This window comes from Temnothorax nylanderi, unplaced genomic scaffold (assembly GCF_030848795.1).
Source record: "Temnothorax nylanderi isolate EJ_2023f unplaced genomic scaffold, tnyl_v1.0 TNYL_tig0204_pilon, whole genome shotgun sequence".
Lineage (NCBI taxonomy): Eukaryota > Metazoa > Arthropoda > Insecta > Hymenoptera > Formicidae > Temnothorax > Temnothorax nylanderi.
Window position 1 is genome coordinate 261,433 of NW_027249266.1, and position 14,221 is coordinate 275,653.

Genomic DNA, 14,221 nt, shown 5'->3' on the forward strand with positions numbered 1-14,221 from the left:
TTAAATATAAATGATACAAGCAATCGATTATTGCGACATTTAATTAATCCTTGAAATTGGAAGTTTTTAATTTTCCAATTAACACAGCGCGCACAAGTATTTAGATACAGCGCTTTCCAAACACCGGAAATGTGCCACTTCCGGAAAAGCGGAGAGCCGATTGGCCGTCTCGCGTTAATTCTCTAGCGGCGGTCACGTGCCGCGCGCGAGAGCCAATGATCAGCCGGTGCGATTTCGGAGTCTGGTAAATAGATCCTCGTCGCGCTCGGTTGGTACGGGAGACGTACCACTGCATCCTGGCGACACTGCTGACTGCTCCGCTCGCTGCTCGCTGATTCGTGATTGTTGCCGCGAGTGCGATATACGTTCGTCCTTTCCGTTCCTCGGTTTCTCTGGCCTCTGCCGTGGGCACACGAGTGGCTGGACCACCGATACGGATTCGATCCGTCCCGTATCTTTCACGCGATCTCGCACGTGTTTTTCAAAGCCCCGATGTCTTTCCCGCGGACATGTCGTTCCTCGTGGTGAGTCGGTGATACGTTAAACGCGGCCGACAGAAGGCAGGCTCTCGGAGACGAGCGAGGACGAGTGCATTACTCCGCACGTCGACCCCCGACATCCCCGTCGTTCGTCACGTCGGTCGTCGCGTCGCGCCGCGCGTCTTTCGCCGCTTCAACTCGACCCGCCGCGAGTAATCGCGCGAGCCTGACGAGGTCAACGAGTCAACGAGATAGAGAGAGTGAGAGAGAGAGAGAGAGAGAGAGAGAGAGAGAGAGAGAGAGAGAGAGAGAGAGAGAGAGAGAGAGAGAGAGAAAGAAAGAGAGAGAGAGAGAGGGCCTGGCCATCTTGGATGAGACATGTCGCTTTGGGGTAAACGTCAACGGCACAGTGTTTACCGTGCGATGAACGCCCGCGCTGGCTCCCTCTAATAACGACACCGTCTGAGACGGGCGATCCCCCGCGCTCGATCGACCGTCAGCACCGAAGTGATTCGCGGTGTGGTGGGTGTATCGCACCCCGGGAACACGCGGACGTACTCCCCCCAAGTGGTGGCCCGTCGTGGTACCTGAGCCGCACGATGAATCGCGGTGACGGGCTGGTGCAGCGACGACGCGTGGTGAACAGCGGCGGCGGCGCCGGCGGCGGTGGCAGCGGCCACGGCCAGGACGGCCCGAACGCGGACCTCGTGCACAACGACAAGGTGTCCGGGCAAAGCCCGGACTCGGACTGCCTGTCCCAGAAGGATCTCAACTGTAATCCCACCACCGACGACGACTCCGACAAGGAGACGCGTCTGACCCTCATGGAGGAGGTCCTGCTGCTCGGTCTCAAGGACAAAGAGGTTTATTTACCATCCTAGAAACTCCCTTTCCTCTATGAACTCCACTTGGCGTTTGACACTGTCCTCTCTTTCGTAGGGATACACGTCCTTCTGGAACGATTGCATAAGTTCCGGATTAAGAGGATGTATCTTGGCAGAACTTGCCTTTCGGGGTAGGGTGGAGCTGGAGAAGGCTGGCATGCGTAAGAAGAGCCTGCTGGCCAGAAAGCTTCTGTTGAAAAACGACGCGCCTACGGGTGACGTATTGTTGGACGAAGCTTTGAAACACTTAAAGGACACAGACCCTCCTGAAACTGTGCAGAATTGGATAGAGTACCTCAGTGGTTAGTTCCTTTATCGCTGTACTCGTGTACGAGATGTTGATCCTAAAATGTCTCGTATGGTTGCAGGAGAAACATGGAATCCCTTGAAATTAAGGTATCAATTGAAAAATGTGAGAGAACGGCTAGCGAAAAATCTTGTCGAGAAAGGTGTCTTAACTACGGAGAAACAAAATTTCTTACTGTTTGATATGACGACTCATCCTCTTACCGATAACCTTGCCAAAAGTCGTCTCGTGAAAAAGGTGAATTATTTATCTTCTACATATTTTTCTACAGTACTACTTCTTGGTTATCGATACATGAATAGCATGCCTATGAAATTAATTTGAGAGCTATCCTTATTTCAAGGATGAGAGACTCGTACAGTATAGATTTAGATAATACAGATATGTTCAAGAATATATTCTGTGCATGTAACACAATACATCTCACACTGATAAAAATATTTATGTATATATTTACTGTGACATCACTTAAATTGTATTAAGCCTGATCGGATCATAAATATTATTGTTTAAAATCGAAAGTTTGTTAGACCTTCTTACCACATTCTTGCGAAAATAAGCAGTGTTTATGACTCAGAAAGAAAAGATCACTCACTTAACTTGTGATATGACCTATTGTCTTATACACTTACAAAATGCTTCTCAATATTCAGAGATTTATTTCAACAGTATTCTATGTTTAATGTAATGTTATCATCTCCGGAAGTAATATCTTATCTTTATGCTTTATATCCTACTTTGATTAGAAGACATGTGGGAAGATAACAGTTCATAAATTGAATACATATATATGACACCATTATGTGTATATAATACAATATGATTTTATATACACATAATGGTGTCATATATATGTATTCAATTTACGGGCTGTTATCTTCTTTCATGCCTCCTAATTATATATATTTATTATCTGTTTTTATAACACATTTATTACTATTGTAATAACATACGTATAAAAATAATAATATATATATTTGAAGGAAATTTTTGTATAAATAAATTTTATTTTATTACATAAATTTAATTTATTATATAAATTTTAGTTTATGTTAATTGGAAAAGAAAAATACTTGTATATAAAAGTTTTTAATTTACAAATCTTTGTAACGGTATTAAATATTTCTATATTTTTTATTAATTATGCTAAACAGAAGATATTAAGGTGTTTTTAGAATAAGAGTATAAGAGTATAGAAATGAAAATTGGTAATGGGGAAAGATAAAAATATGTTCTACATTTTGCATGAAAGAATATTGATGTTGAATTGAGTTACATAATATATGAATAGAACAACAGTATATGTTACTTTCTGTTTTCCAGATCCAAGAAGCTGTATTAGGCCGTTGGGTGAATGATGCCGCTCGGATGGATAGACGAACATTGGCATTAGTTATTTTAGCTCATGCAGCTGATGTACTAGAAAATGCATTTGCGCCATTGTCGGACGACGATTACGAAGTAGCGATGCGAAGAGTACGGACATTATTAGACCTCGACTTTGAGGCGGAAGCCGCTAAACGTAACGCGAATCCGGTACTTTGGGCTGTATTTGCTACATTCACCAAGTAACAGTTACTAACTCTTAAATTTCGTGGACGCGGAATAGTTTTATACTATTAAATTCTATTATGTATTATACAATACTATTATTCTTATACTAATGTGAATAATGAACTTAATGATTTCTTTTAGTCGCGACAATTATGCAAAATAGATACAATCCTTGTTACATGATAAAATTATTCAGACCAAATAATCCATATTCGACTACATAGGAAACTTTTAAGAAATTTTATTCATTTCCGTTATTGTTATTTAATGCATATTTGATATAGCTAAATAACGAATATTCGTATTTAAATATTATGAAATAATAAGAAGCGTGAATGTATGCCTTGTGCTGGGTAGCACTATTTCGTTTAGGAAAGAATGATCACATTGTATTAAAGTCTGTACTTTCTTGCTTATCCATTGTGTTTACGAATGTGTATCTGTTCATAAACATAAGACGCAGGACACTATGCGGGGTGCCTCAAAATGGATACTGGGTGTGGTAGTGTTGAAGAAATCTGGATTATATGTTCTTAGCCATAATTTTGTGAAATATACAAGTATGTACATATATTCCTTTAAATCCTAATTTTTAATATAGTATATACATGTGCCTCTTTGTTTATGTCATATAGAATTTCGCGTTACATCCGCGAGTCATTTAGGTTAAACAGCATTTTTCTAAATATTTTAAGTTTAATTAATCTATACATGCATTTTAAATCTTTCTCCAGAAAAGAATTTTAGATATTTTTAAACCGTTAATTATTTCACTCATGTCAATAATACTGATAGATATGATTTTACACATGGCTGACTTCATGCGATTTTACGCGAAGTGCCACATTTCTGTTAACTATTAAAACTTTTGTAAGAAATTCTCTGCACAATTGCTTTTATAGAAATGTTCGCTTTTCATACCATTATATTGATGCAATGTCTTCTGATATATATATAAACAGATTGTACTGATAGTATTATCATGTGGCAGTAAAGTATTCAGATTTAAAAGGAAAAAGTGATGAATTATTTATTATTGATTACCGATATTTTTTGTTATTCAAAATTTCTTAGATAAGTGATAATTTTATTGTAATCTGATAGTTGAATATATAAATTAGTCCATGTATAGTGTTACAGCTGCTTGTCCTGAGACTATTAAATATAATAACAAAATCAACTTTTGGTAGTTGAAATTTGTTAATGTCCTTTGTGCAATAACTGAGATATTTATTGGGCCAAAAGTGCATGGGGTCAAGCTTCCTTATTTTTAAATTAAAAGATTAATTTTTCATTTTTTTTTTGTTTAAAAGAACGTGTCTAAAACATTTTTTAAAATTTATAAAAATAAATATGCGAAATACCCTACACATGAAAGCATTATCTAAATAATTCTATCTTTATTTCCAAACAAGAATAGATCACTGTAAATTCTTGTAAATAATTATTGTGAAAATAATTTCTCAGATTATTATTTGTCAATAAATTTTCATGATGATTTACAATGAATATTGGATTCTGTTGTTGGATATAATATATACCTGTATATTATAAGAACAGCATAAAATGTATCGAAAAAGACTTATAGTTACTTGTCATAAAATAATTGTAATATAAATTCAAATATTTCTGTTTATTCATGTACTTTATTAATCGCTGATATATAGATATGCATGTAAAATGTACAGATATAGTAAGAACATGAATAGATCATTTGAGAAGTAGGTGCCAATCGGCCATAAGAAAAAAGGGCGTATTTTATAGAAAAATTCCTTCTCACATTTATACTTTATTTTCAATTCTTTATTAAAAATAAAGTACGGGAACGAATTGTAGTCATTCAGAGTAATAGTCAAAATCACTTTTAATTAATTCTTTTTCAAGTATTTTTAATTCTTTACGATCTCGGCACTTACTTTCCAAATGAACTTTGTAGAATGCACATTAGATTGACATGAATAGAAAGATGTTGGATTACAATAATATGGTGGGATATCAAGTGATTTGCAATCATCATTTTACATAGATAATGTTTTATCTATCATCAAATTTTAACTAAGATCCAATTTTTACTATTTGATTCTAATACCTATAATATATATCTAATAATGTTAATTCTTTGTCACTTGTTCTTGGATAGTAATGCAGACATATATATCCTTTATAAATTTTTATAATGGATATTAAAAATTGTGGAGAAATCGTCAAATATATTATTAATCCATTGCTATTTCATCTAAAAGCTTGTTGGACAAGCATATGTCAGCACATGAATCAAGTTTATTCATAATGATAATAATAAACTATAATGCATTCAAGTAATTTACTTGAATAAGCTGTTTGCTTTAAAATGTATTATAGTTATATAATTATTGTTATTACTTCATTATTCATGTATTATAATTTATTACAATTATTGTTAATATTATTAGCTTTTACTACAGCCAACAGATACATTTACAAGTAACTAGAAAAGTTTTATGAAAAGTTTTTTGTGAATACATACATATATACTAACCATATATTTCTATTATATTTAGTCTGTGAAAATCCATTGATGAGGAAACTCTATTGCCACTTGGTAAAACACCTATCTCTTTCATGATGTTCTGATGTGGAAAATCGAATACAATGAAATAAGTTCTACTTAAGTATGGAGCAGAGTATACAATGTTTTATATATACATATATAATAATGATAAAATAAATATTTGCCACTAATGCTATGTGCGAGATCCAAATCTCTCTCGAATTCTATCAATTATAAACGTACATGGCATTATTCGCAGTTGCAGTTTTATAATAAAAAAACATATCTTTATATATATCTGAATATTTGTTACAAAAATTTGTGAATCAAAAATTCTATCGAGTTCTTGCAAATGTCTAATTATCAATTTAAAAGATTGTCTTACTAATCGTTATACGGTTAGATAAACGTTAAATCGGGTCATACTTGTTAAAATTATTTTTCTTACATTTTATAATTTAAAACTTATTGCAACGTTGGTGCAACCAGGCCCTAGTGTGATAAATTTATTATACTTAAAGTATATGTATGAAGCGTCAAATTAATGTCAAATTATTTAAATCCAAACGCAGAGAATTTAATTTTATATATTTGAATACTTTGTATAAACATAGTATTGTATTCTTACAGGCTTGCTTTATAATTTTATGTGCACATAGGTATGTAATATATCGCCGATTAAAGTTCAATAAATAAGAAATAATCAACATTTATTACTTCTTATTAAACTTCTTTTTCGACTTATGTGTGTAATATGTACAAATAAAAAAGTATAGTTTTATCGTTGATAATAATTGATATAAAATAAGATTGAACACAGTGTTTTAAATTGTATAACAATTGATGTATAAGAGCGTATCATAACTTACTGAATAGGCAATCAACAATCGAGTTAAGATAACTTTAAATAATCATATAAAAGCGTATCGTTTAATTATGACGAGGATAAAACACAAAATTTTAACACTAAGCATTTTAGTAAGAGATTATCCTTATTGTGTCTTAATCATTATACTACATAACTCAGTTACAAATCAGCAATATTTGTTTTAATGACTGGATTTGTCATAGGAAAATTTAATTCAAGGTAACTACATATATATTACAGAGTAGTATCACAGAATAGTTCAGTCTACAAAATATACACTAATAAAATATATGAAAATTTACAGTATAAAATACCAGAAAAAAGTTGTAATTAGATATAGATTTTATTTATGTATATAGAAATATATACAGGCCATAACAGATTTTAAATAATTAATATACAACATGATACCGAATAAATATAGATATGTTGCGAGAAATATAAAGATTCTTTTTGTATAAATCAGTTTTACATATATATTTTCGTGCATCTCTGTATATGTACAAATATTGTGCTATGTAACTTTATATATTTATACAGTGACAAACATAAGCAATTACGATTATCATAATTCAAAAGTACTTTTATTTTTGTCTTGCAAAAAGATCTAATATTTTAAATTTTAAATATAGCTGCTTGAATAAGACCATATTCTCCAGTTGTCAGTTTAGTTTTATCCTTTTCAAAGAATTCAACCATATCATTTGGTAATCCAACACAAATATCGCATTTCATAGTGCGCAAGCTCAAAATATTCGTAGGTTGAAAATTTCCCAGTGCAGCTGCAAAGCTTGTATTATATTCAAAATTCATATCACCCAGAAGTTTTCTATAATTCAGATCTCCCTTAAATATTACTAATTTAGCGTCGGAAAATTGGGCATATATATCTTTCGCTTTTTCTTTTATTTGCGTAAAGTCATACGGTCCTGTCCAATAGGGCTCTTCCTATTTAATAAAAATAGTTTAAATTAAATTTAACCTAATTTTACGTGATGGTTTAAATGGTTTCAGAAAATGTGAAATTAAATACCTTAACGCACCAAACTTTACGGTCCATTAAATTTCCGAACATCTTACCCAATAATTGTATATTTGGATGATCATTTAGTCCACTCATATAATCTAACGTCCAGAGAAAATCGTGAATAGTTGTATCACTCACATACCATGGATATAGCTTTGCATGAAACGTTATTTTGGTCGTAGGTACGATAGTAATCAAAAAAGCTGCTAAACATAAATCAGTAAAGAGCTCATATCCTGCATTGTCAAGTACTATATGAATATCATCGCTTTCTTTCATCTTTTTGTTTACAATATCCCACACCACCTCCCAATCGTTTACTACTACATTCTTTTTTAAAAGATCCACTATCGTGAGTGGATTACCAGTTTTGCTATAAGGGGAGCCTGCAGTTGCAGATAGATCATGCCTGTAAATATAGGGATCATTGCTTATTCATGATGCATTGTGTAAAAGATAGATGTATTAGAATTAGATAGAAATAGTACAACCTGTTGCCCCACAAGCTCAGTTCCAAAAATTTCAGAAAATCATTCTTCGAGTTCTCCATATTGTATTCCTTATTACATATTATATCTTTTACGTAGGTAATTATTAAGTCTATAGAGTCAAGGGAGTTAATAAAATCATTTTGCTTATGGCACTCGAACGGATCGTAACCGTGTATGGTGTTCCTAGTGTTGCAAAACGATATTTTAGTACTTGTTCTATATAAATTTAAGTTTCGTTCAATATATCAAAACTTACATCAAACTAATTTCTTGAGCTAATACACGATACATGTAGGTTTCGCAATATAACCATATTGTATTGAACCATGTAGGTGTTTCGCCTTCTACGGACGTTCTGTACTCTAAATATTTATTCCATTCCTCCGCGTCGTTAGTAACTGCTTTGTTTAGACGCAGTGGCTTTAGGACTTTGTTAGTAACCATTTCATTTTTCAATTGACTTATGAATCCTATGATCTCTTTAATATCTTCTTCGGCATCCTGTAAGTTAATAATATATTTTGTGCGCTAAGGTACAACGGCATAGAACACAAATTGATTTGTACAACCGGTATTCATAGTCGGATCTTATTTCAAGTCTTAAGTCTGTGATTGGTTTTACGACATCTTCAGATTGTACTTAAGATGGTCTTAAATATAAGATCTGACTATGAATATCGGCCTACATATATATGTGTATATGTATAATTACCGCACTATACGTAGCTGTAATTTTGCTTTTATTCTGACAGAGCGTATCAACGACTTTCGTTAATATCACTGGCAATCTGTCTTTGATTGTCACATGAGCGTAACTTCTGGAACACAAATAAAAGATACAACTTCTATATCCTCCTGTCAAAGGTCAGTGAGTAGATAACGAGCGAACAGGGTTAAGCAATTCAGCAAATTACCGTTTATATATTCCAGACAGTCGCACACCAAAAGGAGTAGCTGTGTCCTGCAAATTCGGGATTCTGGGATCGCTTTGAGCACTTTGAGCCATTGTAAATGTTGATACAACCTGAACAAAACATAGACATGTATGTAATAAAGTAATAACACAAAACGCTCTCTTAAGTATCGCACGTTGCGCTTTTAAAACGAACTAAACATGACTCGTTTTTCCTGCATTGTGCTACTTTACTGTAAGTAGAACAAGTAATATTGTAAGAAAACAGAACAAACAGTACATCTTGAGGGGGAGAGGTTACGCAAATGATGTTAAAGAAGGAATTGTCGGTGAGTTTCGGACGGTCCCTTATCATCGCGGTTTATCGTACAGCAAAATATCACAAAATATTCTCACCTTATCGCGTTCTTTCCCCGCCGGACGTTCTCGGAGGACTGTCCATGAACGTAAAGTAAACACGACGTTCGCGGAGCGAGAGTAGCAGACGACTGGGGGAGTCGCGACGCGCACGCGCGACGACTCGATTCCTCGCCGCGAGAAATCGATCCTTCCCCGCGGCCGCGGCGCGAACGGGTTGAAAAACAGGCGCGAGTCAACTTGAGGCGCGCGCGAGTACGGATGATAATCGGCCGTTTGTTCCCCGCCTTCTCCTTTATTTCGTCTGCGGTTAACTGCGCGCGGTTTTGCGGCGGCTTCTTCGCGCTGCCCTCCTCCCCCCTCCTCCTTCTCCCCCGCGCAACGAAGTTTTCGCCCAAAGAAATTTCATTAACGCGGAAAGTTTCGCCGCGCTATCGAGCCGAGCGCTCGTCCGACGCCGCGCCGCGCCGCTGTCGCACTTTTGTCCGCTCTGCGGAACCGCGGATGCGGATGGATAACGAGATTTCCGGCCTACCGGCCTGTCAGACGGACGCGCGCGCACTTCCGGCGTGATGGGGAAAATCGGCGAGTTTAATTTTATGGATATTTATGAGAGCGTTAATTTTTTTATGGCTGTCCCTTTTTATTCCGCTTCAATTCCTACGTGAATTTAAGACAGTCTGGAAATAAGCTGTTTGATCGAGTTGAATTTTTATCTGCAAAGATTCTGAATAAAAATATAGGTGACTCTAAAGTATATGTGGCACCCCTCGCGGATTCTTTCTCCCCGGGAAATTCAATCTCTCACGGACGTACGTTTTTGATATTTAATTGTACTCGACGGATGGCGGACACATCGGGTACACGATAAATGAATTGATCCAGCTTCCGCGAAAAAGTTTCGCTCGCGTTATAGCCGACGAGGCGCTCTATCACACTTGAATTTACATAATGATCATTGTGAGGGTACATTAGCTTCGGGGTTAATGGCGCAACCCCCCCCCCCCTCGCACCGTCTGGCGAAAGTTACGGCGCAGATAGCGAGCGCGCGGGAGAAAAGTAAATTCGAATAAGGCGGTCAAATTGTTTCGTTCCCGCTGCGCGCCGCGCGCGCTTTTTGCCGCGGGGGAGCCGTGACAGGAAACTCCGGCGATAATTCAGCTGCAGCTGCACGACGCTTTAATAAACTCGGCGGGGAAGACGTTTCGCAGAAGCAAAACTCGAGGCGCGTCTCGTTTCGACTTTTCTGTCGTATGGAAGAGAAATTGTGGAGAAGTCGCGACGGTTTTCGCGCAGCCGCACTTTAATTGATCACGAGGAACGTATCGATACGTTCCTTTCTTCAATAACAATTGTGTTTTCAATTATTAATGATATTACGTCCCCCGTCGATAACAAAATTCACTGATCAATTCTCTTGCGCTGTGCTCGATAGCAGCAATATGTTTGACGATTAAAAATATCCCAGCGATGAACATTCGATTATTATTATCTCCCAAGACGTTGATACATTTTAGTATGTAAATGTATTGAAACATTGATCGCCACGTCGTTCATATACTACAAATGGTATCCAATTTCACAAATAACCAGGAGCCAAATATAATTTATTTCTTTTGTGTCAGAGAAGATCATTACAAGAATTATAAAGTATCCCAGGTGTATAACAGCAGGTCACAATAAAGTCAAAATGATGTCCAAATGACGGCAAAATGATGATTGTTAGGTCATTTTACCGTCATTTCGACAGCATTGTGACTAGCTGTTCTATCTGGGATTATTCCATTTGGATGGGACGCTTTTGAAAGAGTGTCATTTATATACGAACGATACGTATGATGTGGCAGTCGATATGTCAAAAAGAGAAAAAAATTAGAGAAGAATACTTCGTTTTCGAGGATCTTCAGCCAAACATCTTGATGCGTCAGTCACGAGAGAAAAAAAGATCAATCTTCTTTTAACCGCTCGATCCATTCTGACCCGAACGAGTTTTCTTCCTTATGCATTTCGCACTATAACAGAATCAGAATTTCGAGCCTTAAATTACGACAATTTTTACACGAGCTTCGCCAAAAATTTCGCAAATAGTCAGACGGGATGTCTATAGGCTGAAGAATGCGAAACAGCGTTCTGTTTTTGTTCACGATTTTCCGACGCGGTGTCGAGGGTCTCCGGGCCATGACCGATCGTTAAACGTCAAGCAAGGGCAAGATAATATCGCCGCCCGTTGCGCTCTATACTCCTTCGAAATGAAATCTGTGCCGGCGGATTCGCCGGCCTCCGCGCCCCCACCCCCCTCGCTCACGGTCCTCGCTCCGATCCTCCCATCCACGGGGAGATCCTGGGAGCAATGTTGCTAATTACTACATACCACCGAATGCGGCATAACCCGCGACCCATGAATTCCACCGCGCTGTAGCCGATGGTGTACAGTCGCAAGAGTCAGTTTTCATCCGTGTAATTTGTGGAAATTGCGGTTTCCTATGAGCGCGCGAGGCGAACTGATAATGCACTGCCGAACCGTCAGCTCGCGGTGCCACACTTACATTCCCTTAATATTATACGCGCGCACGTGCACGCGCGCGCTCACACACACGCGAGATAATCGCTGACTTTTTTTATCCCCCCTCCCTCCCCCCCTCCCGGGATTCACAAATTAGTCGGTAAAATCCGGATTGCGTTGCGGAAACGAGAGAGGCTATCACTTTCTTTCGGTGTACCTTGAAGCTTTCACGGTGGTTTGCAAATCGTCGTTATTCACAAACTGAGACACTAGCCGATTTAATTTAATTTAACGATTACCGTGGTGGTCGTAGCTTAACCGAGATCGATGTTTCAGCAAGTAGAAAGAATCGTATTTTCGACTTTCTGGTATTCTTCGTGCCCACACGTGGGTGTTCTTTATTTTTTCTTTACGAGACCGTAGTGTCTCCTGTTTCATGTTCTTTTAATGACAGCTGACACATCATCGTCACGATCTTACGAGCCTCCGCGCGAAATTGATTAACACGGTAGGGCAATACGGGAGAGATTATTACATGTAGGACAAAGTCGTAAATACGAGGACCACATGGCCAGCGCGCTACTTCTTGAAATAAAGGAAACCTGCAACGTAGGACGACGATACGCATGCGAGGGTATCGAGCTGTAAAAAGTGTTAGTCATTTAATTGACGTTAAAGCAATATTAATATCAAACTGTCAAATGGTAACATTATTAAGCTAATTATTTTTAAGCTTTTTCAAGTGTTCAGTGTTGTCACACATAAATGCATGGCAATGTACATGAATAATATGTAAAACAATTAATAAAGATTTCTGAGAAATCTATTATTCTATTATAATTATATTAAAAATTTAATTAAGGATTAATTCTTTTAATCATTTAATCTAATAATTTTTGTAAGTTTACGTAACTACCTAAATTAATCGATACATTTGGCAGGAGATATAATAAATAAATATTAACTATATAGTCGCGTGGTTACTATTTATGTAATATAAATGCATAATAACAAAATTAGGATGATATCGGGTCATATTTGCTCCTTTCTCTCAAACTTTTCTGCTTCTAAAGAGCTTTTCTTTCGAAATGTGTAATCCCTGCTGGATGACGGTATAAGAATCAGTCGTATGCATTTTTACGATGTTGCAACAATATTTCTTCGTGCCCCGGCGGAAAGTTTTCAACGGACGTTATATTCCACGTCATGCCGAGGGTATATTCCAAAGGGCATAATTTAAAGAAGTTTCTCTTGGGGTTGTCGCGAACCAGCGCGGCAGCCAAACGAAAACCCAGTTTGAATGTAAGAGTATGTAAATGATAGGAGCTGCCAGGAGGAGAGTTCATTATAACCGGCATGGTGCGACCACAAAATTGTTCGCGGAAACTTTTGTGAATGGCAGTTAATTATAATTAATTCCGTATTGTCTACTCGACAGCTCGTGCTAATTCCTTGCCGCCGACGAATCGCACGCGAACGCGAACCGCAGGAGTTTCAGTTAGCACCCTCTCTCGCGCAGACAAATTATTACGAATGTTCAATTAAATCGTGCGTTTTCAAACTAACTTCCGTACCCGCGGTCTTTTCGGCAAATTTTGCATTTTCTCGGCCATTGTGTCACGCGCGCCCGTCTAGGAACTTGAGGAATGCTCTATTTCAACCTTTTCCCCACGCACATTTCGTGTACTTACATCCCGAAAGCGCAAACTCGTAATTTCGTAATTAAGAACTAATTTTTGTAAGTTAATCCATTATAATTTCATACTTTTAACGAATTTGCAATTCGAGGTTTAATTATAAAGAGACTGACAAAATTAATTTTATTGAAAGGGGGTTTGTATTTTCTCGCGGTGCGGCGCGTCATGCAATATGTATCCGATAAAATTACGTGTTTTCCATCGGTTAATAAATTAACGTGATCATAATCACGACGTTTCGGCATAAATGCAATTTAACGGCCGTGTAATGGAAATTGAACAGTGATTAATTCAATCGTGGTATTACATCGTTAAAAGTACAATGCAAGTTCGGTTCGATGCAAGTGCCCCGATGCTCTGTATCCGCAATTAGAACGATTTCGCGAGTTTAATTCCGCAGAATTAGGAGTGCGGAACTGGTTCTTCTCTCATCCGGGCAACTCTCGGAAATTTCAAGAGTTTATCCCGACGGAGCGTGGGTGGGATTACAGGAGAAAAAGGGGTAACAGAAAAGGACGGCCCGGCACGAAAGAAAAGGGGAAAAAGGAAAGATGAACTTTGTCTTTAGAATAGCTGAGACCACCCTATTCTTTTCCGGCGACAAGTTTCGG

At 37.4% G+C, this 14,221-nt stretch overlaps 2 protein-coding genes across 2 annotated transcripts; one reads left to right on the plus strand and one right to left on the minus strand.

Annotated features, from left to right (window-relative positions):
• Nucleotides 1-311: 311 nt before the first annotated feature.
• Sau (Golgi phosphoprotein 3 homolog sauron) lies at nt 312-6,463 on the plus strand. The gene is made up of 4 exons (XM_071717192.1): nt 312-1,342; nt 1,419-1,665; nt 1,732-1,907; nt 2,994-6,463. The coding sequence occupies exons 1-4, from the start codon at nt 1,079-1,081 to the stop codon at nt 3,240-3,242; spliced, it is 936 nt and encodes a 311-aa protein (XP_071573293.1). The 5' UTR covers nt 312-1,078; the 3' UTR covers nt 3,243-6,463.
• A 621-nt stretch (nt 6,464-7,084) lies between these two features.
• LOC139778994 (damage-control phosphatase ARMT1) lies at nt 7,085-9,549 on the minus strand. Its single transcript, XM_071717190.1, has 7 exons — nt 9,450-9,549; nt 9,055-9,164; nt 8,853-8,958; nt 8,397-8,641; nt 8,141-8,323; nt 7,656-8,058; nt 7,085-7,570 (listed from the first exon to the last, which is right to left on the minus strand). The coding sequence occupies exons 2-7, from the start codon at nt 9,144-9,146 to the stop codon at nt 7,238-7,240; spliced, it is 1,362 nt and encodes a 453-aa protein (XP_071573291.1). The 5' UTR covers nt 9,147-9,164; nt 9,450-9,549; the 3' UTR covers nt 7,085-7,237.
• Nucleotides 9,550-14,221: the final 4,672 nt, after the last annotated feature.

What these genes read in the sequence shown, in the direction of transcription:
- LOC139778994 (XM_071717190.1), bottom strand. Translation starts at nt 9,146, where the DNA reads ATGGCTCAAAGTGCTCAAAGCGATCCCAGAATCCCGAATTTGCAGGAC. An exon ending in TTACAGCTACGTATAGTGCG is followed by an intron (nt 8,642 to 8,852) that starts GTAATTATACAT and finishes ATTAACTTACAG; the next exon opens with GATGCCGAAGAAGATATTAA. An exon ending in GTAAAGTTTGGTGCGTTAAG is followed by an intron (nt 7,571 to 7,655) that starts GTATTTAATTTC and finishes TTTATTAAATAG; the next exon opens with GAAGAGCCCTATTGGACAGG.
- Sau (XM_071717192.1), top strand. Translation starts at nt 1,079, where the DNA reads ATGAATCGCGGTGACGGGCTGGTGCAGCGACGACGCGTGGTGAACAGC. An exon ending in TTGGATAGAGTACCTCAGTG is followed by an intron (nt 1,666 to 1,731) that starts GTTAGTTCCTTT and finishes GTATGGTTGCAG; the next exon opens with GAGAAACATGGAATCCCTTG. An exon ending in AAAGTCGTCTCGTGAAAAAG is followed by an intron (nt 1,908 to 2,993) that starts GTGAATTATTTA and finishes TCTGTTTTCCAG; the next exon opens with ATCCAAGAAGCTGTATTAGG.